Genomic DNA, 25,887 nt, shown 5'->3' on the forward strand with positions numbered 1-25,887 from the left:
GGAGCTAAGATGAATCTGGCTTTAGTGGCACTCAGTCACACTACCATTCTCGCTCACTTCACAACGTTGGTCAGATGATAACTGTACAGCTTACTTCCAACTGTGTACTGTTGTCCTGGCAGAGCACGGCATGCCTACTGTATATGCATTGCCTCTTGTTTTCCAATCACATGGTTTTTTTTAACTTGGAGCAAATTCCTCTCTCAGAAGGGATGCTTGGCTGTCGGTGGTACTTGACAAATGCTGCAGCTCTCTCCTGTGCCTTGGTTTTCTCTGAGAGGGCAGCTCAGAGCACATGGTGGGTGTTGATTTGGCTGGTGGGCAGCCTATAATAAAGCTGGAGTGCTGCATATGGTCTGTCACAGCTTCGTGTGCTCGTCATTACCAATGGAAATTGTCTGTTCAGCCCCATCAAGAATAGATCTGTTTTTCTGCCACATTATGTTTATCCCATCTCTCTGGAGTGATACTAATGTAGAGGAAGTTAGCTGAACGCATATGCTGTTTGTCAGATATACATTTGCACTTTTGGTCACGTTCATATTCATAAACGCAGCTGGGGGTCGAGTGTTTTCCAGGACAACAGCAACTTTCTGTTGTTGCTGTTCTGTTCTTTATTAACGAGAGGTGAATCTAGAGCTGGGCTGTACTTAACAAAATCAAATATTATAATGTGTTTGACTGCTTTGCTATTGATAAAATGGTGAGATTATTGGTGTAACTGTGGAAAAGATTGCCAAGCCGATAGAGTCATTTATTAATAATTTCACTCGGCTATGCGGATAATTGAGGGTGTGAAAAGAAGTGATGATATACCGACTGATCTTAATTTTTAATGGAAAGATCACTCAGATTTGGTTATTTAAGAGTTGTGACCAAGATGTATACTGAGGCCAGATACTTTACAGTTGAACACTTAGCATTTTTTCTTCTCAGATTGCAGTAACAGTAATGTATGAAGGTGAATTTTATTTGAAATGTAATTATTACTATATAAATTAAATTATTATTTTTACATACTTAAATGCAAACGCAGCTGATGTAAAATTAATAATTAAATTATGATAAAACTGAGGTTCCCTTTTTATGTGCAGCATCTGTAAATGTGTGCACTGCAGTACTTTTGCACATCTGCCAAAATATGCAAGAACTGCTGTCGATAGGGCTGCAACTAACGATTATCTGCAGATTATTTTAATAATTAATTGATCGATTGTTTAGTCGAAAAAATGTCGAAACATTGCTCATCACCGATTCCCACAGCCCAAAGTGCTGTCTTCTTTTTGTCCTTCATTTACCATCTTAAATGACAAGGAAAAGCTGCAAATTCTTCTTCATTTAAGAAGTCAGAACTAGCAAATGTTTGACATTATTGCTTGAAAAAGAACTCAATTGTTATCAAAATAATTGTCCATTATCTTCTTTCTATCAGCAACCAATTATACTCGATTAATTGCTGCATCTCTAGCCATCAATAGTTAATATATCTGTGATAACACACAGTATAACACACCCTCGAAGATCAGCAAAAGACCACATATTGGTTCAGTATTAATGTCACTGTATTGCTTTCTCTTCCTATCAAAATTCCCCCCGCATCTTGCTAATCCATTTCCAGCATCTGGCTCATACGGATCTTAAAAGCTAGTGTTTTTCGAAGCTGCAAGTCTGTAGAATATCCAGCAGTGAAGAAGCTGTTGCCCGAGGGCTTAATGGTGTTATCAAGACAATAATGAATGCACAGTGTTGACGCATTGCTCCTCCATCTCCCCCTCTTCTTCAGTAGAGTTGAATTGTGAGGGGGCGACAAAACAGGACAGGAATCAGTCTGTGGTTTGTTTTTACAACATTGTCTTGTTCCGTGGCCACGGAGCAGCTCCACTGGAGCTGTCGGGGGCAAAGTGCGCTCCTCAAGGGCACCTCAGCTGTTGTTGCCGAGACAGAGGAGAGGACTGCTCATTATGAATTTCCCAGACCGAACATCCAAGCTAAGTATTTTGATAGGAACAACCTGTTGTGGCTGCTGCTGCTGCCGTTATTGAAAATGGTTTATGAACAGGAATCTTTGATCAAAATGTCACACCACACTGATCACCATGAGATACTGTACTACATTTGGATGTCTGTCAATAGCTTGAAGCAGAAGGTGCTGAATTAATAATTCATAGCCGTCATGTTATTTTTGAATACCACAGGTCACTTATCCGCCCCTGCTTTTCCACTGGCACACTTACGCGAGTACGGTACTAATGTCGAGAGAGGTTACGCAACTGATTTTCTCTCCTCTTTGTAGTTTAGATTCTAATGTCTTAAGTTCTCCCGTGGTTTGAAGATTGAAGTTTCATCTCAGTTTTAGGCCTTTGATGTATATTGTAAGAGTAAGCAGCCTCTTGTTAACTCCTCTCCAGGCTGTGTTTTGAGAGAAGGTATTTGGGCGTAGAGTTATTATCTGCTCGTTATTTTCCGCAATGCTGTACCAGGGAGGGATACCATCCCTCTCTCTCCATCTATTCCTCCCTCTTCCAGCCCTCTCTCAGTGACAGCAGACCCCCTGCTCCTGTTTTTGTGACTCCAGCGTAGCATCTAATGAGCTCAGAAGGATTGCGCCACAGGAAGAGTGACAGCCCCTGGTCATGTTTCCACCACTTCTCCTGCTGCGCTCAAATCACACCCACTACTAAATGTATCTGTGAAGCCACAAATGTATTCAGTGAGCTTCTCCTCTTGAATAGTTTGCATACGCGTAACTCCCCCAGAAGCATTGGATAATTGTTCAGGTGAATGAAGGGGTGGGCATCCTCTGTGTTTGTAAAAGGTTCTGAAATGTTCGACTTTTTTGGAGAATGGATTTCAAGGGAGAACTTATGGCGAAAACAAAAGCTTACCAACAAGCCTATTACCTTGTCACCTTACAAATTGCCCACTGCCAGGACCCATTTTCACTGTAGGAAATGACTATTGATGGTTAACAAAGTTAATGTGATCCAAGCTTAAGAAATGATGACAAACCTTTGCCCTGTTTTCCCAAAGTGTATAAAGGCTATGATGTTTTTATTCCTTGTATGTCTGATCATCTTACTTGGACAGTAACTTGGCATCCTATCCATAAGCTGTTCCCTGGTATGACTGGACTATGTGCTGCCATGGTCCTATTTGTTATCTTTTCAGCTTTTTGTTACCATTACAGTTGTGTTGAGGGGTGAACAGACTTCTGCTTTCAGACACTGGCACCTGCTGCCAAAATACCTACCACTTAATTGGAATGCACTATGAAAACACTTTTTTTCTTTCACCTTCAGTACCTATGAGGAGTATAAACACACTCAGCCACAGTTGTGAAACAGTCTGCTCTACTGCCAGTTCGCCTTACCTAGCAGAAGACATGTTTTTCAAAAAATCTATTAACAAGACTGAAAGTCTAAAGCCCCACAGGAGCCCCTTAAGCCTGCAATTATCATTACACTCCCCAATTTGAAACTTTTTGACAGAATGAACCCCACACTGATGATTTTGCTATTCTCAGAGCCTTAATGAAGTGGGGATGAAAATGTTAGTTTGTCCTGAGGGTGGCCATAGGGGAAAACCACATGGTCATTAGAATAAAAAAGGGTTTTCTCCTTGGGAGACTAAAACTGCTGAGCAAAGATCATGAGAATCTGCACACTCAATCACGAGATACCTTGTGAGCAGTCTGATGTAATGTCATAGCGACAAGTGAAAATCTTGTTGAGATCTCAAAATAAAGGGATCATCGCTTAGCGAGCGTGAATGTGCTCAGTCATGTTCATTGCCCATTGGTACTGACTTATTCAGATCTAACTTGATATTCATGGCCCCCAGAGGGACTCATTAGCATGTCTTGTGTAAAGGCTAAGAGAAAGGTACTAGGGCTGGGCAATATATCAGTATTTTACTGTTATTGTGGTCTGAAACTACATTGACTTAGATATTGGATATCACTAGATGCACCAATCGATCAGCCAGGCAGCAGAATTGGCCAGTTTTCAGCATGACCGGCTATGACCAGCGTCCAGCCTGTTATTTTTAGATATCCAGTGCCGGTCACATTTACACACATGCCAGTTCAGTCAGGTCAATGTGAGAGCCTTTACTATTTTGCTGTCATTGGCGACAGGATGTGTTTTTTGTTTTGTTTTTTTGGAAACTAAAATATTGTATCAGTGGGTTATGAATTGCGCATTTACTTTGAGGATAGGGATCCGTTGTTTGAACCAGAGCAGTAAACTTTTTATTCTGCCCACTTGTCAAGTGTGTTGCAGGTAGACTCCTTCCGTTTCTACCTTTCACCAGGATATACCAGTATATGCTGCATAAGTGCTTATAAGAATGAGCTAAAATGCAAGTATGTTGTCAATATCAGCTGATATGGAAACCTGTGGTTTGGAAAAAAACAATGTGGAAAAATATGCTTGGGTTGATTTATAATTATTACATTTCCAGTGAAGTTTACTGTTTCAGCTCACTGCTGTCATTTTAGACAATAAAAGTTCTTTGTTAGACTATTAACTATCCCGCCTCCATCATAGTGGTTCATAACCACATTTTAGGGATATTGGGTGTATCGGTTGATATAAATCGATATTGGAATTTTGACTCGCTAATTTCGATGTTAGCACTGACCATGAAAATTGCATGTCGGTTCGGCATTATTGCCCAGTTCTAGCATTTATGAAGTGCTATTGAGTAGATTTGAAAATATCGATAATATCGATTTCGCAATGTAATGTAGAATAAACTTTCAGAAAACTGAAATATTTTAAGGCTAAATGGTTGCCTGATGGTGGCATTAGATGATATATGAGCTGCAATGGTTAGTCAATGAATTGATTAGACGATTGAAAGAAATCAGTTGCCAACTATTTATATATTCTCATCTGTCTGTCTTCTGTTAATTGTGTAAATTATTATATTAAATAAGTCAGACATTTGCTGGACCTTCTTAAATTCGTCAATTCATAGACGTCACTTTTTTGATACAGGAAATTGTGATGAGCAGCTTTCACAGTGTTTTGACATTCTATAGACTAAACGATTAATTGTGAAAATAATTGGCAGAGTAATTGACAATGAAAGTGATCATTATTTGCCGTCCTAATGCCAAGAGGGCTTCATGGTTACCAAATCTCAACCAAACTGAATACCTATGGGAGAATTTGGATACAGACAGCGCCCTCCATCAGTTAGATTCTTTGCCAAGGTACATTGACGTTCTGGAGGTGTTTTGTCAGCCCAGTACCTTACTAAGGTTTTTTTTTTTTTTTCTTTCTGTTGTCACTTTCTACAGCAGTAGTTGTCAAGATATCTTGCTTGAAAGTGTTGGACAGACAGATGGGGTATCTGATTGACTTACCATCATTGCCAGGTTAAAAAAATAAATACGGACTAGAACATTCTGTCATGACGATTAGTAGAATCACCCGTCCATTTGCTCAGATATTTTCCTACATCCTCATTTTCTTTCTGTACCTGCTACGAAGGTTTATATTGGAGGTTCTTTCCCACAGAAAAACCCCACAGATAGTCATAAGTGAACACACCAGGCTTAAATTCAATTCAATTCAAAAAGGCTTAGATTGGACACTTAAAGTTACTTCCATTTCTTTTCACATCAGTTCACGCTGTAGCAGGGATGGACTCAGTGAATAGCAGTTTGATTCCACGTTGGTGGGATCAGCAGTGGGACTGGACAACCATTTAGACCTGCATCACCTCCCTCCTCTTCATCTGTCTTTGGATGAACTGGTATACTTGGCAGATTCCCACACCTTATCATCTTTCCTCTCACTCAGAGGCAGTAACTTACCACAGAGCTTTGCTTTTTATGTGTGACTTAAGGCCTCCTTTCCTACGACTCAAAGAGCCAAAAAATCAAAAGCCCACAGAATGTCCCTGTGTGAAAGTATTTTTCCTTTGAACAGTTGCTCAAATAAAAGTCCTTTTTATCATGCTTATTATTTTACTCTGCAATTAGCATATGTCGTGCAGTACCTTCTAAGACCTAACAAGTACCTTGTTGAATTTGAATTTTGGAATACCCTAAAATTAAGAGTGGCGTCTGGCTAAGCATTAAAATGTTCTCTACCTCGGTTGCCTTGCCACAGTGGCTGTGTACTGGTTTACTTGGAGCTCGTCCTGTCTTGAAGCAACGTGCCTACCGTATGTCATTATCATACATTACCATTTCAGGTCTGAAAATGAGGGAGGATTGAAAAACAGTTCCATCTTTTTGCAGAGCACTTGTCTGTTTTGACCTCATATTTATGCTTTGCACATTTATATAGACATTTATTGTTATTTTTCTCTGGGTTTGACAGTTGACAGTGAGCTAAGTATGATGCATGATAAGGTCTGTGGGTGTGCTGTTGTTTATTTTTGCTGCAGTTTTGGCTTTGTTTTCTGAACGGTATCTGCAGTATGTAATTCAGGTCCAATAGTGACCCAGTTAAGAAGGCCATGTTTGTGTTTATAGCCAGCTCTGTCCTCTCATCTCTAGGCCACCGTTCTACTTTGCTGCTGTAAGGTAAAGCAGCCCACTCTGCCAGGGAAGCAGCAACAGACGGACGGATAGACTGCTCTGTCAAGCGTTTTCCTTTTCATGGATGCCAGGGTGGCCCTGCTGCACTTATGGACAGTCCTTGTCCTCCTGACAGCAGAATGGAAGTGGATTGATGCTGCAGAGGTCTACACCAACACTTGGGCGGTCCAGGTCGATGGGGGGCCAGAGGAGGCTGACCGCATCGCCAGGGAACATGGTTTCATCAACCACGGCAATGTAAGTTCTACCTACAGCATGCCTTATTATCTTATTGCATGAGCATGTAAACACATAGGAGGTGTCTCTCATACTTGCGGATGGGAGTCGTCTGGATTTTATCAATATGGTTATCGATACTGATGCTTAACGGCAGTTATCAAAACTCTTTTTTTTTTTTTTTTTAACAATATTTTTTATTGAAGTTTCAAGTGTATATCAAACGAATATACAAACATTTTCATTTATATCCCCTCGAACAGCCACTCATTCACACAGACAAAGAAAAAGAATAAATAAAAGGACAGTGACAACAGAAAAACTAAATGAGTAAAATAAAAGAATAAGATGGAGCAAAAAATAAATAAATAAATGAATACAAAAAAAAAAAAAAAAAAAAAAAAGGGGGGGGCAGGATCATTTCATAACCTGTTATTCAGTCAGTGTTATCCGTTTCATTGGTCAGGAATGACATAAATGATTCCCAAATACAAGCAAACTCCTCTTGTTTACCTTTAACAATGTATGTCAATCTCTCCAGTCCAAGACAAGTCATCAACTCCTTCTTCCATATTGCCAGTGATGGTGGTTCTACATTTTTCCAATATAGTGCAATCACTCTCCTTGCATGGAGTAGTCCAAAGTCAATCATTTTCGATTGTTTCGTTGTTCTGATGAAGTCCTTGGGGTATATTCCAAGTATACAGATTGTTGACGTTAAAGGAATGTTACACTTAACCATCCGTGATAAACATTTAACTACATTTTCCCAAAATACCAAAATCTTAGAGCATTCCCATAGGCAGTGAATCAAAGTTCCCTTTTCAGTCAGACATTTAACACAAACATCAGGGATGTTAGGGGAGATATGGTGAAGTTTTACAGGGGTTATATAAACACGCATTAACCACTTATACTGAATCAATTTTAATCTTGTGTTAATTGAATTCTTTTGCGCTTTTAAACATGCTCTTCCCCAATCTTCTTCACTAATATTTTCTTGTGTGTCTGTTCTCCAAGCATTTAATTTATCTGATGCTGATTCTGTTGAGTACTCCGCTAAAAGGTTATAGAATCTAGATATGTGTTTTTTACCATTCAAATTATTAATCACCGTTTCCTCAATAATCGATAGTGGGGGTGTGGCCATGAATGTCTTATATTTTGATGCTACAAAACTTCTTAATTGCAAATATTTGAAAAAATGTTTTTGAGGAACTCCATACTTATGACAAAGTTGATCAAAACTGAGAAGGGTACCTTCAAAATAAAGGTCCGAAACCGTCCCAATTCCTTTCTCTGCCCATAATTTGAATCCCCCATCCAATCTACCAGGTTTGAATTGTCTGTTGCCCCAGATAGGAGTAAATTGTGACAAAGTTATTGTTTCATCAACAAAGTTATGTGCTGCATACCATACTGATATTGTATTTTTTACAAAAGGGTTTCTTGTCTGTTTTTTCAGTGTCTTGATATCTGAGGAATATAAATATTGCTTTATGGGCAGATCTGACACTGATTTTTGTTCAATATTTACCCAAGCAGGTGGTGTGGATGAAGAAAAATAGTACATTGCAGAACTTAATTGGGTAGCCCAATAATACCATTTCAGGTTAGGGACCCGAAGTCCTCCCCTTTCATAGGGTAAAAATAATAACTTGAGCCGGAGTCTACCCTTTTTATTGTTCCAAATGAACTGGCTAAATATACTATCAATTTTTTTATAGAAGTTACTTGGTAATGGAAGTGGGAGTGCTTGGAAAAGATATATAAATTTGGGTATAATAGACATTTTAATAAGATTTATACGACCAATCATTGATATTGGCAATTTAGACCACCAGTCCAACTTTTCTGTCACTTCGTCTATCAGGGGGTTATAGTTTATAGGGACAATATCATCAAGTTTTGGGGCAATCTTAATACCCAGATATTTAAATCCATCTTGCGTGGCCATAAATGGTGTATTTATTTTGGGATTACGTCTTTCTTCTTCATTTAGAAATAACAATACCGACTTAGATTTGTTTATTCTGTATCCAGAAAACTCGCCAAAGTTTTCGAGTAAAGTAACCAAATTTGGAATACTATTCCTCAGGTTCGTTAAGAAAAAAATTATATCGTCAGCATATAATGCTATATGATGCTCTATGTCCCAAATCCTGATGCCGGATATATTCCTACGTGTCCTTACTGCGATCGCTAGAGGTTCTATTGCTAAAGTGAAGAGCAGAGGAGACAAAGGGCAGCCTTGCCTGGTTGAGCGTTGTAAACTGAAAGGTTTAGAAATTATATTATTAGTCAATATTTCTGCTGTTGGGTTTATGTATAGTAATTTAATCCATTTGAGAAATGTTTCTCCTAGACCATATCTGGGCAGCAGATCAAAAAGGTATTTCCATTCTATTCTGTCGAATGCTTGGCTAGCATCAACTGACAACATTGCAGTGTCTTTGGCATTATTTTTCTCAAACAATACATTTAAAACTCTCCTGATGTTATGGAAGCCTTGCCGTTGTAATACAAAACCGTTCTGATCATTGCTGACCAATTGAGGAAGATATTTTTCTAATCTTTTAGAGAGAGCTTTGCATAATATTTTTGTATCGCATCCCATTAAACTAATGGGCCTAAAAGATGAACAACTGGTTGGCGATTTGTCAGGTTTTAATATCACAGTTATCATAGCTAATCTTAACGATGGTGGAAGAGTTCCTGTTTTATATGATTCGTTAAACATATCTAATAAAGGTTGCGCAAGTTTCTGTTTAAACCTCTTATAAAATTCTATTGGTATCCCATCGGGACCAGGTGCTTTCCCACTGTTCATACTGCTCATGGCGTCATAAAGATCCTCAACTGTTAATGCCCCGTCCAGTGCTTCCTTTTCATCCTCAGATAAGCTCTGGAACTGTAGCTGATCGAGAAATGCTTGTTGTTGTGTAGCTCCGGCATATTCTGATTTGTATAATAGTTCATAAAAGTTTTTAAAGGTAGCATTAATTTCAATTGGGTCTGTTGTTAAATCACCTGACATTGTCTTTATACTGTTAATTGTTCTTTCGGCTTGCATTTTCTTAACCCGCCAAGCCAGTAGTTTGCTTGGCTTTTCACCCTGATCATAGTATGCTTGCTTGGTCCATAAGAGGTTTTTAGCAACTTTGTCAGTTGTTAGTTTATTGTATTCAGCTCTCATTACTGTTAATTGTTGATGTTTGTCCTCGTCATTATTTTCATAAAGATCTAATTCTAGTGTTTTAATCTGTCTTTCCAATGTTTGTATTTCCTTTTTGTACTGTTTAGTCTTTGAGCTTGTATATTTAATCATTTCTCCCCTTATATATGCTTTGAATGCTTCCCACCTTACACTGGCGGTTGTTTCATCCGTGTTCAGTAGGAAATAGTTATCTATGCAGGCTCCTATGAATTTAAGAAAGGATGGATCTTGTAACCAATATACCTGGAACCTCCATCTCTGAGAATGTTGAGCAAATATGCCTAAGCATATTTCCAGTGAGGCAGCTGCATGATCACTAATCACTATGCTGTCATACCAGCAATTTGTGACATTAATAAGCAGTTCAATAGATATTAGGAAATAATCAATACGTGAATAAGTTTTATAAGTAGAAGAGTGACAGGAAAATTCTTTTTTGTTTGGATTTTTTTCCCTCCATACATCAACTAGTCTTAGATCCTTCATGAATTCAGTCAGCTTTTTCCTTGTCTGTACGTGCGAGGTATCAGTTCCAGTAAGTCGATCCATTACTGGGTCTAACGAACAATTAAAGTCCCCCCCAAAAATATAAAGACCTTCTAAGGTGGACACAGTCAACAGTAATTTTTCAAAGAAAGACGGCATGTCCACGTTAGGACCATAAACATTAATTAGGTTAACTTTACGTGACATAATGCTTCCTTGTGCAATCACATATCTACCAGTTGGATCTTGAATAGTTTGAGTAATTTGGAATGGAACTGACTTGTGTATGAGGATAGCAACACCTCGAGCATAATTATTATAAGAAGAATAAATCACTTGGCCTGGCCATCTTTTTTTCAGACAAGGTATGTCAGAGGCCATCAAATGGGTTTCTTGTAAGAAAACAATTTTAGACCTGAGATGTTTCAACCTATTTATAACTTGTTTCAGTTATCAAAACTCTAATTGATACTGCGTTACATGATTTGGTGCAAAAAATAAAGACATGACACAAAATGGTGTGAAAAGATTCAACAGTTATTTTATTACTTTGTTTTGCAGGAATGATAAGTCAAATCTATGTCTATGGGATGGTTAAGGGACATCAGACATCATAATCACTAAAGACTTATTTTTATAAGGATAACAAGTGTTACCTTGACTTGACAAAGTCGAGATGGTTAGATTTTAAGCTTGGCTGATCAGCATCAGAGCCAGGAGGTTGCACCGAAGACATAACGTTATCTGCTGCAGCCTCTTTGCCGCTGCCTCAGATTTATACAATGTTGTATTTGTAAGCATTTCATGAGGTTGCTGGATGTACCCCCTTTACATGCAACTACCATTTTACAGATATTGCATTTAGCTGCATTTTCATTAAAGTTAGTCAAGCAAGTCACAGTTTGGCCCTGTCAGCCATGACTGCAGTGCACAGAATGCACAATGTCAAACGTAACCGCCTGAAGCCGACAGCTTCGTTATAATTTGGAGATGGTCGGGAATTTGAAAATGCCAGTTAAAGGGGCTCTGTGGAACTCCTGTGTTGTTCTGAAAGCTGGTCATCAGTTTATGTTACTGGACTCCATTTCTAAACTAATGTTAGATACTGCTGCTCTGCAGAGCGGAGAGACGCATTGAGACGAGAGACTCAAGGACATGCATAAAGTCACATACTTTGGACTTTATGCAACTCTGACCCTGGTCCTTCACAAAGAAATCCACAGTCCAGCAGCCTCAAACGACTTAAACATATCTTCCAAAGGCTTGTATAGGCAACCAAGAGAGATGGAGAAGGTCTTATTTTGTCACAATCCACTCATATACGACCAGTAATTAAGTGATTTATACATGTAAATAGCTACAAATTGTTAAATAGAGCCCCTATAAGGTGTCGTAGAATAAATCAATGTAACATTGATACAGATAGCAGCACCCTTTGTCCAGCTTATAAATATACCATCGACATCGAACCATGTGAGATAGTATCCTTACACAGCTATGGCTTGTAGCTGACCATCAATGTTAAAAACCTGTTGCACATCAAAGAGAGACTTACATGACACCTTCAGGCAATCCAGGATGTGTTGCAGATTGCAAAAGTGTGGCCTTCTCCACTTCATGTAGCTTAAAGTGGAGCATGCATGTCTTCCTAACACACTGGCAGTCAGTTATGTTTACTGAGTAGAGTTAGGAACAGACAGGAATAGTAAGTAAGGCTGCTGTTTCAGACATTCAAGGAAGGTTGTTATATATAATTATGATGTATATAGTTTAATTTTATTGCCGCCACTTTAGCTTCTGTTTTTTTTTTCAGGGGATTGGCAAGTCATTTTAATTAAATGGGCTACAGCTTGCAGATAGGGGAAAGAAAAACATTTGTCAGAAAAGGGGGGGGGGGGGTGAAGAGAAGTAGTAGTGACTTATAGTTCTTTCAGTGGTGTGTTAGGTCCCTTGAATAGCAAAATGCTTCTAAGGCTAAGCTTTTCCATATTTGTGCTCAGCAGTTGACAGTGAGTTGCTATTTGGTACCCTCTTCCCCTGTTGCTCCTTTTGAGATTTAACTTCATTTGCATGCGTCTTTGTGGAGCTGCCTGAACTGCTACACACGCCAGTGAACAGCCTTCTGGATTACTTCTTAGGAATATGCGTAGGAGGTTCTGCATATTCCCACCCCACTTCTCCCCACCTCAAATAAAGAGGATTTTCTGAAAGAGAGGTTTGCGAAATTAGTTCAGGCTTATCTTTGCTTTTCTTTATTTTGCCAAAGATGGAGGTTTGTCAGGAGTGCAAGGCCAGGTGTTTTTTGACTCCCTGTTATTATGTTGGACAGTTGTCACATTGGTTTATGACAAACTGGACAAGATTAGATTTGTGTCATTATTAAATGCTCTTTATTGTCCACCCCATCATGTGACTCGACAGCGCGTGTCTGAAGGACTTACCTTCTGCTTGACTCTGGAGTTCATTTAGTATTGATCTGGACTGCTGCAGTTGTTGTTGTTCCAACAGGCTGAAACTATTGTACTGTGGAGTACAAAAGAAAGAATACATTTGGTGTAATGGCCCCTAACAGATTTATTCCTAATTGCTTCTTTGAATCCTAGATAGTGAATCAATCTCTAGTTTCAGTGAATTGGGTAAAATGAAATGTTCAATATTCCGCTCACAGAAAACACGTACATATAGTAGACAATCACCCGGGGACACAGTGCTAAGGATTAAGAAAAGAAGTCTCTCCTCCTCCTCCAAACAAGGCAATTCTTCTTTTTCTCATATGTCCCACATGTGATCGCTTTACCTCAAAACATTTTTTTATTGCTTTCTTTCTCCTATTTATTTCTCCTTCACCCAACCAAAAAGACATCCTCAGCCTCTATTGTCTCCTTTAAACCACAGGATTAATAGGTTGATGCATAGCTGTATTTTTCCTCTCTCTTTAAAAGTGATTGCTTCAAAGAGGTAGAGCTAGAAGTAGTCACAGGAAGGAGTCCTCCAGGATGGCTGTCTATAGCTGAATCTCTGATGCTATTTGGCAGCTTGTCATTTTAGTGGATGTGACATTAAGCCGCTCAGGTCCTTGAGTATGAATGAGGAGCTGTTGCCTTGTTTGACAAGGTGGGTCCTAAAAACCACCTAGTCACTTCATCACAGCCAACCAAGACACCCCACAAGATGTCTGTCTCGTTTTTTTTTTCTTTGGAAATGTTATAGTGGAGCTTTTTATTGTAGATTTTATATGAGAGGCAGATATTTCAACAGTGGATATAGAAGTCTGCAAGTTTGGAGAGGGTGGAGATGGATAATAAAAGAAGAGTAGGAAGGAAGGTAGACGGAATTGAGATAATTGACTATTTCTCGCTGGAAAAGAGTAGGAATGAGACAAGTAGTCATAGCACAATAGCTGTGAGGACACGTGGGAGACACTAGCAAAATAAGAAAGGAAGGTAGCTAATGGAGTATGGTATCACGGACCGAAAAGCATGAGTGCTGGATGACTGGAAGGGTGAAATTTTGTATTATCCGCTGCCTGGAATTAGATTTTGTGGGAGTACATCTTCAGTCATTGTTTCACAGAGGCACCCAAATAAGTTTTATTTTAGTCTCTAGTCCCTGAGTGGGTGCTATGAGAGAGGGATGATCTACAGTATGTGCCTGTGTCTGTGTGCTCTGACAGTGGCGTGTGGGTTATGTGAGGCTATGGGTTAGACAAGGCTTTGTCGGGCTGGGGGCTTTTAAGGGAAACGACTTAGTCATCTTTCCATCATCCTTGGTGGTTGTTCTACAGGGACGCTTAAAGATAGCGCGGAGGCTGCTGTATTATCAGGAGGTAATGGGATTTTGATCACTAACATGATTACGGGATCATCCCATAACTGATTATTTGTTCACTGCAGTGCTCAGAAATGCTGTATTGTCTTGGTACATCTTTATATATTTGCAGATCCACTCATTATGTTTCAGCTTAATTTTCTTTGAGTGAGTGTCAGTGGCAGAAGAAAAAAAATGCTTGAGTGTGCGTGCGTGCGAGTTGGGTTGTATAAGGTACTTATCCGTAGTCAGGGTATTACCTACAATAGATGGCAGTTGGCACACCCCCAGTTTGGAGAAGCAGACAGGAGTACTGGTGTAGGAAGCTAAGCTGTGTAGAATATAGAATATATTCACTGCTTTACCTTGCCATCAGACGAACCTTTCTGACGCAAAACTGAAGCTGTTAAACGCTGTCTCCAAAGGTAAAATCCTTTGTCAAAGGAGTCTGGTGGCAGCTCAGTCGCCAGGATAAAATGTTGGTAGTTAACATCTCCGCTGATGCGTTCAGAATTGTATGTGTCAAAGGCTACATACCATATTGAAATTTCTATAAAATGTTTCCTGTCATGTTCACATCAAATGTTTTGGACGTGACTTTAATATCATGAGATGGAGTTATAGGCGAGAAGGCTGGTGTTGGTGAAGGTGATGTTGAAAGCTCTGTGTAGACGCCATGTCTTTTTACTTTAGTGCAATACTTTTATTGAAAAATTGAGACTAGTGTGCAGTGTTTTTTGCTTGAGCGGTGTACCCAGGTATATTAACAGCCATCCAAGTCTATTTGGCGACTCATTTTAGCATTTTAGGCTTTTATCCTGTTGTTTTTTATCCATCCATCTGCATTCCATTAACTAGTGGACAATCTGTCCTCGCTTTTCCCTTCCTGTCTGCTGTGATTTACACATGCTTTGCAGGGAAAGAGACACTCACTAGTATTACGTGCCTCCTGCAAACACCCTGACAGTGATGTGACCCCTCCTTTTAATATAGGACTGCTTATGCTGTTGTTTTGTTCAAACTTGTAGGTGCACCTGGTTGTTGCAATGTCATTTGGAGCACGTTGGTCTTGATTGGCGACATAATTAACAACAAGCCTCCTCCACATGCAGCTCACCTGCTGTTATGGTGACAAAAAAAAAAAAAAAATGTGTATTTTTGGCCGACTTTATAAAACACACTGCCAACGAAGAAAGCAGATAACGTTGCTGGTAGAGAGAAAACATAACAGCCAGAGAAACAGAAAGGCAAAGTCCATTAACACGGAACGTTAAAGCAAAACTATGTCTGGTCGTCAAATACCGATCCTCCCCCGCCAAAAGTGGGAAACACTGGTGCAAGAGAATCGTGATCTCAGTTCTCTGGGAGAAAATTTGTGATTCACATCTTAGCAAGAATCATGCAGTCCTAACCCCCGTCCACTGCAGTACAATGATGTCTGCTTATACAAACTGGGGGTGTGCTGACTGCCATATACTAATACACTAACCAATATGGATAAGTACCTCATAAACCAGAACCATCCCTTGAAGTGTAAATGTCATCAAGGCTTCCGAGTGTGCATGGGCATTTTACAAGTTGTCATAAAGCGTTGTTGTATCTGTTTCTTCATAATCTGTTCAGTAATGTTTTCTTCTTTTTTTTCCAATAATGCTTTTGTGTCTGCGTGGGAATGGCATACCAGGGTTTAGAGCTAAATGTCATGTTGTGTTCTTGGTGTGCCGAGTCAGAATCATTGTTTTTATGAGGATGGGCAGGCTCTGTGGGCGTTGACAGACTGAATCACCCCGCTCCGTGGAAAAGAAGGCTAATGCCAGAGCCTCTCTGCGTCTGTTTGTCTTTCTTTCTCGCTCACTACATCTCTCCATCTGCGTCTCTTGGTCTCTTTCTATTTATAGTTTATTTACTCAAAACGTGGCTATAGTGTAATCTGAAGTAAAGAACACAAAGGTTTTGTCTCCCAGCTTCCCACCATCTGCTCCAGCTGCCTCTTTGGAGCACTCCACTGGCTATTGTGTTGCAGAGGTAACAGGTCATTTCCAGGTAGTGAGCACGTGTTTGAATGCAGTCACCTTGTGTCAGCTGATTGTACTGGAATGTTCCTTCAAAATCCAATATTCCTGCTGCAATTTCTCCATTTTTCCGACCACTGTTTTTCAATTTCATGCCATTGCAGCCCCAAACACACATAAAACACATACCAGCCCTGTGCTAGGAAGGAATTTAATGCGCTCCAAGGCCATTGTCCATTACTCTGCACATGATACCCTGCCAACTGTGTGATGCAGCAGCCTATTGGCAAATTCTCTGTCTCTCCCCGTCTCTCTGTGCCGACTCAATTCAATTCAAATGAGCTGTATTGGCATAAAATGTACATAACAAATACATCACACACATCTCACTCTCACTTGCCTTCTCTCTCTCTGGTCCCACTTATCTGGTGGCTATGTGAGATGGTCACTGCGCATCAGGATTTAGTTAATGTTTCATTGCTTAAGAAATGACACATATGCTTTTAGCATTGTACATGAGCAGTTTGCTCTGTGGCTGAGGAGAGTTTGATTATATTCGAATGTGATTTGTACAGCGGACTCTGTCAGGCTGATTATGTCAGGCAGCGTCATTGCTTTTGTCTTGCGAGTGTGCTCGTGAGGCATTTGTGTTCCTACGCATGTATGTGTGTGTGATACGTTTGTTTGTTTGCTGGTGTTTTTGTCCTCATTTTAAGTTGATAGTTTTATTAAAAGGAACATCAAGTATCACTGCTTCTCAATCTCAGTCTATGTCCGTTCTCTCCAGTGCATTACCGTTCTAAGCTGTTCATATCCTCACATGTCAGCGCTCTACTTTCACTCATGAATCTATACTACACTGTTCTGCAGCACACAGACAGGCAGTGACTGTACCTGCAGTATTTGTCTATTTCCCACAGGACTTTGAAAGGAAAATAAGGAGTGTCTCTATGAATAAAAGCTGTGAAGTCTTGCCGTCGGCACTAACGAATCTCAATCGAAAGAGTCTGCAGAGGTGCTAATATATTATAATGGTACCAGGAGATCATTATAAGAAAGAGTTACATTCCCTCTCAGCAGAATTCTTAGCTTTTTTTTTTTTTTTGCTCTGTCACACTTGTGTTTGAAGTCATTTACAGAATGATTTGTCTGTCTTTTCTCCATTTACTCTACATTTGTTAGGTAAACATTTTGTCGCAGCAATGAATATTCAGTCTACAGGAGGGAAAATTTCTCTGATTAGCCTCACATTGTCTTATTTTCAATTTATAGCATCCTTTGACTAATTCGTATTAGTAAACTTCTTCATGTGATGTTCAGACATTAAGGCTAACATTGAATAAAATAAAAAATATTATGAAAAAAGTGGAGCAGGACTTGGACAAGGTAAACTGAACTGACATGGTATGGGATCATATTATAATGTTTATTAATGTTGTCTTACACATAGAGAGATGATGGGAAATTACTATACGTGTATGCTGTCTGCTAAAGTGGAGCTAAGAAATGTACAATATACAGCGTTGCTCTAAGTATGTTTACATTTTCAGATTGTTGGATAATATACCGTTAGTGTGTTCACCATTAATATTTCAAAACCTTAATGATTAGAAAGAGTGACTGACAAACATTGCCCTAATTCACTTCTGCTCTTGCAGCACCATTTCCTTCCAGACATCATTAAGCTGCATTCCTTGATCCAAAACCTCACAAATTTCGAGAAGTATGTCCCCAGATTCCCCTTGCCAGTCCTTAACATCTTTTATACTTTCTTCCTCCTTTTTTCATGCTGTCTGACATGTTTCCCTGCCTGCTCTTTTGTCTTCAATTTTTCAATCCAGACAGCTTGGACAAATTGCTCTGGAAATGTTATAAATGATCTCATTAAAAATTTAGAAAGACAGTCTTTAATGGGGATCAGTCTACGGTTGCAAAGGGTCAGTACATTTCCAAAGGAAGCTCAAATACCTTGGGAATTTTTGTACAACTTCAACATAACAATGTTTACTTTATTTGAGATGCTAGTTCCATGGCATGTTTCAGTTAAAAGTATGCACTATTACATAAACCATAACCATGGACTGCATTCAGTATCTTCCATCATATGTACAGATCCTTTTTCAGCATAACTTTAAATTAAAATATTGAAAATTAAAACCCACTGCATGCACAGTGTATTCTCCCTTCACATGTGCAGCCCACATGAATGCACTGTCTGAACCAAGCAACTACAGGCTTTTAATCAAAACTGGACTACTGGACTGAATATATTTGATATTTTTTTTACAATCTTGCAGTTAACCAGCAGATAGTTGCCTTAAGCAAAGTACACAGTTAATAAGTTATTACCACTTTCTGCTAGTTTTTGCTAGCTTGAGCCTACTTATTGAGGAGTTTTGATGAATCTATTTGCATTCATTCTCGTTAAATGAGTCAACATATTCAGTGTTTCTCCTACATACAAATAGCAGCGGTGCACTGCTGAGGGAAGAGAGGAAAGTGTGTAGAGGGCTGTGTTTTATCTCTGATCATTTTGCGCTATGGACGCTTCATATCTCGGTCAATTAACACACCTGTGAGTAATAGCGTGTAAAACAATGGAACGGAGAGGAGAGGACTCCGCCTCATAACTATGGAGACTAAAGTTAACTTTTTTTCTCACTACTGTTGTTCATATGCAGACCAATTCACACACATGAGTAAAGTGTTCAGCAAATAAACAATAAACTTAACGCGTACCTGATTATGTCAGGTAAATGTCAACACTTGAAGCTAGCGCTGCTAAACACAGAGTCAGGATCATTCCCGCAGAATAATCACCCACCCAGGGGGTGATATGGGTCACACAAAATAATAGCTTGTTTTTCAAATCACACAAGCGTAAATCCCAGGGGGAAAAGGGGGGCACGATGCCCCATCCTGAAAAATATGATTTGCCTCCCCAGTATATCACTGTAAACACAACTACCAGTGTTTGCAGTATTAATGTCGTTTTTCTTATCTGGCAGGATGTTGGAGTGTTTGAGTTACATACACCACTACACTCTTCAAGCTGCTCTTGAAAAAAGATTTAATGTAGTTGTCCCCTCCAAAGGTGATGTTTGATTTTCGCCCGTGCATGTTGAAATTTTCACTTGAGTTTAAAAGACTGGCTCATCACACCTCATATGTACGTTATGTACTTGGAGTCCTTCTGCTGCCATCAGGCACATAGAAACCTACCGGACGGTGCACTTTGCAAACGTACAAAAAACCAAACATTGCGCGCATCTGACACCTCCACTGCTACAACTTATCCTAGGGGAAACACTGTTATTTCATTATTTCCATTTCTAATGGAGGGTTTTCAATTCCGCCTGCTTATGATAAGGCAAAATGTTCGTTTCTATCTGCATATGACATGGTGAATACAGCCTGATCAAATAACTCAATTTCCATTTTATACCTGTTCTTTCCCTTAAAATCCTGTTAATTCCCATGAAAAGTTTACACCTTGAATATTCCAAAAGTTTTGCAGCCCCAGATTAGTCATATCTCACCCAACACTCAATCCATTAAAGAGATACCAATACTAACATCACTAGCATGTGCTTCGTTTTACCACCCGACTGAATTTGATTCTGAATTGGTAAAAAAGCTTGACTGATGTTTGAAATGGCAGTGAACTTGAATGCTTATATGTTAGTCAGAACTGCAGAGCCTTTGGTTAGTTAATCAATAGTGGGGAAATACATGAATTGTTGATATCCATATGCCTTGAGATTTCTCTTTCATGTAATAGTCTTATTAGTTTTGCAAGCCGCAGTTTTGTTCTTACCACTCGGATGCTGCCTCAGTCGCAAGTCTTTGCAAGGAATTTAAATGAGTGGATTAAAAAGATTAACCTGAGGTTGTAGGCCTATATCTATCCTAGACAGGGTAATTAACATAAACTAGTTGCTTTTTATCATGCTTTATATCACCCTGAAATATAATACTTGTTTTTACTTTTTTTACACTTTTTTCAATGCAGGGAACATTAACATGTAAATAATAATTTTCTGGAAAGGGTTCCCTCACAGTTTATTGATAGTATTCATCTTTTAAATTTTAAAATGAGTAGCCAAGTACCTCAATAACTGTTAACAGGCCCGCTGGCATCACAAATCACTATTAATTTCATTAACCTCAAGTCCTTCCCTGGTTGTGTGTCTGTGTGGATGCATGCCCTCTCTCTTTTTTTGCTCTCTCTCTCTACCTCTCTCTCTTCCTCTGTCTATTCATTCATCGATCTATCCCTCCCTCCCTCTCACTCTCACTCTGTATTTTTTTATTTTCATCAGTTTTCTTTGGATTTGGTGCAACCTTCAGCTCCTGCTCCCTGCCTCACTGTAAAGCCCCTGTGACTCTCTGCCTGCTGGCATACCAATCTACAACCTGTTCTGGCATTAGGTTGCCATGGAGAAAATTGCTGGCATATTATTTCCAGTAGTTGAATCCAGTGTTGAGAGAGGGGGTCGTTTTTTTGTTGACAATACAATGGCATGCATTTTCCCGGATCTCAAGTACACTCGCAAAAAGTCCCTTTCACAAAGTGACGGCTCATTTTTGAGTGCTTGTCTTCCTTCTTTATTTTATTTCAGGTATATGAGGTATTTTATACTGGCATCATACTCTCTCGACCACATTCCCATAAAATGCACTTAGAAATGTTTCTTTGCCATTTTCTCATTTCCCTTAATGGCTCTGTGCCATTTTCACTTCCTATCCTTTTTAATCTGTTCCCCTCTTAAAACTTTCCAATATTTACAGGTTGTTTGAAGGTTGGATCTCCAGTCAGTGTCCCCTCCGCTTCTTTCCCTGTCTCTCTCTTTTAGTTGTCCTCTCCTTCTTTGCTTCAATCTCTAGTTTCCACTTTATTTCACTGTTTACTGATGTGAGTGAAGTGTACCTCCTCGTCCCAGAGCTGTCTCTCATTTAAACAGCCAATTCATTATATGGAGCCTGCAGCCATGGACTTCGCTGTTTCCAAAAATGTCTTCAAGAAATGGGTTGGTGCTGTGCCACAAATACAGCGGAATCATTACCCCAAAGGTACCCAAAGCTATGTTTTATAACTAAAAAAATCTTTGACCTAAAAATCTCTGACTCCGGTTACGCCTGCTAAAGCCCATTGGCAATAAGCTTGCAGTCGGGTTTTGGACCAGAAGAGATGGAAGGTTAGAAAGAGGGTTGTTGTATTAGTGGAAATGCTGGTCGGATGACTCAAAGACCAGACTCTATAGATCAAGTGTGTTGAAAAGGATAAAGTCTATCAGACCGCTCGCTGTTCCACTGAGATATGGAGCCAGCCATGCATGTGCATTGTCTGCCTTTATTCAAGTCTCTTTTCTTCAGGGAGTTCTTTTTTAGGACGACTCACATTCTTAATCTGCCCTTTATTGACTTCAGATGGCTTTGAGTAAATTGAAGATGGAACAGTCCTTTTGTAAGCCGTTAACTTTTGTTCACAGTAAAGAATGAAGCTGCAATATAATGCAGCCTCGACCTCAGCTACGATAGCCACTGCTTCGCTAGTTTGTTTAGCAAACTATTGCTGCAATATTTCACTCCCACAACCGTTCTCTGTGAGATATACTGTATATGTTCAGTTATATAGTGTGGTAGACAACATATTGCCATGGCTTGTGACTGTATAGACATACCATTGTGATATGCAAACACAGTTAGAGCTGTTTGTTTGTTTGTTGTTGGCTTGAATGTGTCCTTTTTTACTCATCTGTGGTTTTATTCACACACCTATGTCAGCGTCTACAATAATTGTACTTGTAGATGTTGGTCCTTAGGGAAATTAGGAGAGAGAAAACAACAGCAAAACATTTAATTGCAGCTCATTAGCAGGTATCATCACAAGTAAAAATAAGTTTTGCACCTTAGCGAGAGAATACAAAAAATAAATATTATTTGTTCAAGTTATTTTTTATGTTAGATATGCATATATATATATTACATAATGAATTAATTAATGAAAATAGTGCTAATGTAATGCAGGTCATTAACAGCCTGATAACAATAGAATTTTAAATGCCTATAATTGTAGTGTTTTGTTGAGTCTTAGTCAGAATGGTGTTGATTAGCCTATGTGGCAGTTTTGGAGGTTTTAGGGTAAGCTTTATAAAGTAGGTTGTCAAACACATTGCACTGCTGAATGAATGTTGTAGCAAAGTCTTAACTGAAATTGACAAATTCAAGTTTCAGAAGGGCATTGCTTGTTGCAAGGCTGTTGTATTACATTAGTTAGTGCAGGTTATTATGTCATTATTTCAATCCATGTTTGTCCTTGTAGGTTCTCTTTATTCAATGTTCCTAATGGACTCAATATGTGCGGGCCTGCAGCTTTTCTGCATAACACTATTCATACAAATCCTTGGCTATTGTCCATTTTTATTCATATTAATGGTGTTTGCCTGTTCTGTATATCAGTCAACTCTGCATGCAGTAAAATATGTGTTGTTGCAGCTGCCCAGGCTCATCAGTCTGTCTACACACATTTGCAATATCACTGTGAAACTTTTAGAGGAGCACTAAGTCTGACTTGCTCTGCAGGTGTTTAATGAATCAGTCATTGAATCGAAACATCAATTATAAATGATGCCGATTCAAAGCATTGATCTGCTAAAAGAATTAATCAAATTACTCTGTCTTTAGAAACAATCAATATGAAACAATTAGAATTGCAGTAATCAAGTTGAAATGAAACTACTGCCAGGATTAAAAAGCGGAAACTGGCACTTTCACTGCTATTACCATTACTGCTGCTTCTAATGCTGCCACTGATAATAATATAAATGCTAAGACTTCTGCTGATAATGTCCCTACTGCTAAGGCTGCAGCTACTGCTGCCTCTGTCACAACTACAAGTAATGCTGCTAAAATGTGAACCAAACCCTGCAGGTAATCATAGATACACAGTTAACCAATATATAAGTAACGAAATTAAGTTGTGTTTCCCGAAATAAAGCCGAATTACGTCAAGAAATAAAATGATGATAATCCCTCTTGAAGCAAATTTGGAGCTTGAATAATGAAAACAAAACCCTGTCAAGCCAGTAATCCACACACATACTAAGCATTTTTTAATGTCAGAGAAAAAGATTGCACTTCTTTGCTGTTCTGCTGTAGAGCTTGGGAGCTCATCCGTTATCCTGCCCACAGGTTAAAAAAAAAAGCTACGCACAGACCTTGAGTCAGCCTTGGGCCCTCCGCATGGGGAATAACCTCTAAGCAATGTGCATGCCAAACAACAGGACTGTTCAAGCAATGTTCAAGAGTTACTCACTGCTCAGCCATGGTTGTTTTTCACTGTTAAGATAAAACAATCACATATTTCCCACCTTTCCTTCTTCATGGGAGTATTCCAACCCTGGCTTTGAGAAAATGTTATTAGAAATGTAATATGTGCGGGTATCATGAGAGGTATAAATGAAAATAAGAATTAGAAATAAAACAATGCAGTTATATGTGAGGGGGAAATTGTTACCCAGAGGTGAGAGAGAGATCAGATTAGTGCTCAGCCAGTATTAGATTCTGCTCAGAGAATGCCTCTTTTTATCCCTGCTCCATGTACTAAAACATGAAAAAGCAAAAACATTGCAATCTGAAGCCTACGAGTGTACAAACAACAAGTAATATGAGTGTGACTGAGGACATGAGACAAGTGATTAAGAAGTTATTAGTTTTCTCTGCATGAAATGTCTCATATCTTTCGGTAACTCACAATGTTATCTTGTATTTGGTATTTTTCATTTCTTTAATTTCATATCCTGTTTGGATGCCAGCGTAATGCCTCGATTTTTTTCTCTTTATTCTTTTTAACGTGCAACCAGTCAATATTGCTGAATATTTTAAGACCCCATGAAATGTAAATCAGGGCTCAGTACACAGTTCATTTTGATAAAAGGGAGTTATGGACAGAATTTCAGCAGGGGTTCACAGTTGAGTATCTGCACTGCATTCATAATGCGTAGAGTATTCTTTTAATTTGAAGAGATATTGATTAAAACCACGCAGGCAGTGCTGAAATACTGCATTGAAAAATATGATTTGCATAGCTTCTGAAACTTAGTGGGAGCACTGGCTGTGAATTGAAGCTAGTCCTATATACTGACAAAGAGCACATTTTCCCTAGGAAACCCACCTCTGCTACATGCACATCAAGCTCATTAGATAACGCAAGATGTCGGCTCAACTTGAAGCATTATGGTGCCAAATTAATCGTCTTTGTTCACAATTGCATTTGAAGAAAACTGGGTTTCGCATGTCAGGCCGTTTCAATTATGGATTTCCACTATGCGTGTTGTTTCTGCTGCCTCTGATGTTCAACCAGAGAATGGTGCATCAATACAAAGCCAGCATGGGATCATTCTTTAGTCTACCTAAGGGGGTCTTTAATGTAAAAAAAAAAGCAAAAATCATTGATAGTCATTAAACATTACTTTTCTCTGTGGGAGGACAAATGACCATGTAACCTGACCTCCCTCCTGGGCTCAGCTGTGTTTCACTCGTTGTGTGGAAATGAAAAAAATAATGTATTAGTTTTCCATTAATAAGAAAAAGACGGATCAAAGAAAACTTTTATCAGCCAACGCTGAAAGTACCTACACATTCATTGTTATACATAGTCAGGCCTTCAAACCGCTTTCTTCTTCACCTTATCCTAAAGGAAGGTCTGACAAGCTAATATAAAGCCAGAAAAAGTTGTGCAGAGCATCGTGTACTGCTTGCTGCTGTAAAACAAAGTAAAAATGTGACCTTTTGAGGAAAGCAGAATGGAGAAGTAAAAGGTCTGTGCGGCTGGAGATATCAGGCTCCCCTCTGAAGCGTGACACTTGGTCAATTGCTGGCTGATGCGATTTAGCAGAGACAAGACAGAGAGTGAGGGTGAAATAACAAGGCAGCTGAGCCTCCCTGACTCAGACACTGTAGGGGATCAGGTTGCTACTTTTTTGAGTTTACAGAAAGCTAGTAGATTAGTTTTTCCATTAATAACTATTTTTCATTATTTAGATACAAGCTATAAGCATTTGTTACCATTTGTAGCTAGAGCAGACAGATTAAGCCAATGAATCGACCTTTTATATTTTATTTATATGTATATAAAGTATTTAGATTCATATACAGAGCCTACATCGATTATTCTCTAAAATGTATTTCAGTCAAACTATGAACATCTGTGTAATTAGTGGCTAATGATCCATGTGGAGCCATTAGAGAGCTCTTATGTGTGTGGATGGCTGCTTTCATGCAGCTCCTCAGCCACAGATGGGAGTTGTGTGTAGAAGTTACAGTATTTAACTGACAGCCAGATCATTCTCAGTCTGAATAATCTAGAAAGAGTACCTGCCATGTCAAAAGACTACTGTTCACGGTGGAGGATGAATGCAGAATACTTTTGCTCCATTTTCATCCTCCTTTGTGGGCAGAGACAGAGTACGCGGCGCCGCATGAGCGGTTCGCTCTAAAATTTAAACGATGCAGGGGTTCTTCAAATTGTGTTCTCTAAAGTAAAACTGACATGAAAGAATGGAGCGGTTGAACCAGAACATACCAGGGGC

General features: G+C 39.2%; 1 protein-coding gene across 2 annotated transcripts in view; it reads left to right on the forward strand.

Annotated features, from left to right (window-relative positions):
* furinb (furin (paired basic amino acid cleaving enzyme) b) overlaps positions 1 to 25,887 on the forward strand; it is an 84,636-nt gene that overhangs the window by 1,973 nt on the left and 56,776 nt on the right. Inside the window, exon 2 of one of the 2 annotated variants that reach the window (XM_084365045.1) lies at positions 6,515 to 6,793. The exons of the other annotated variant lie outside the window; for it this stretch is intronic. Coding sequence (XP_084221171.1) covers positions 6,617 to 6,793 — 177 coding nt within the window. The 5' untranslated portion in view covers positions 6,515 to 6,616. The remainder of the gene's footprint in view (positions 1 to 6,514; positions 6,794 to 25,887) is intronic. 2 annotated transcript variants of the gene reach the window in all.

Source organism: Pagrus pagrus, assembly GCF_965226575.1.
Source record: "Pagrus pagrus genome assembly, chromosome: 10".
Lineage (NCBI taxonomy): Eukaryota > Metazoa > Chordata > Actinopteri > Spariformes > Sparidae > Pagrus > Pagrus pagrus.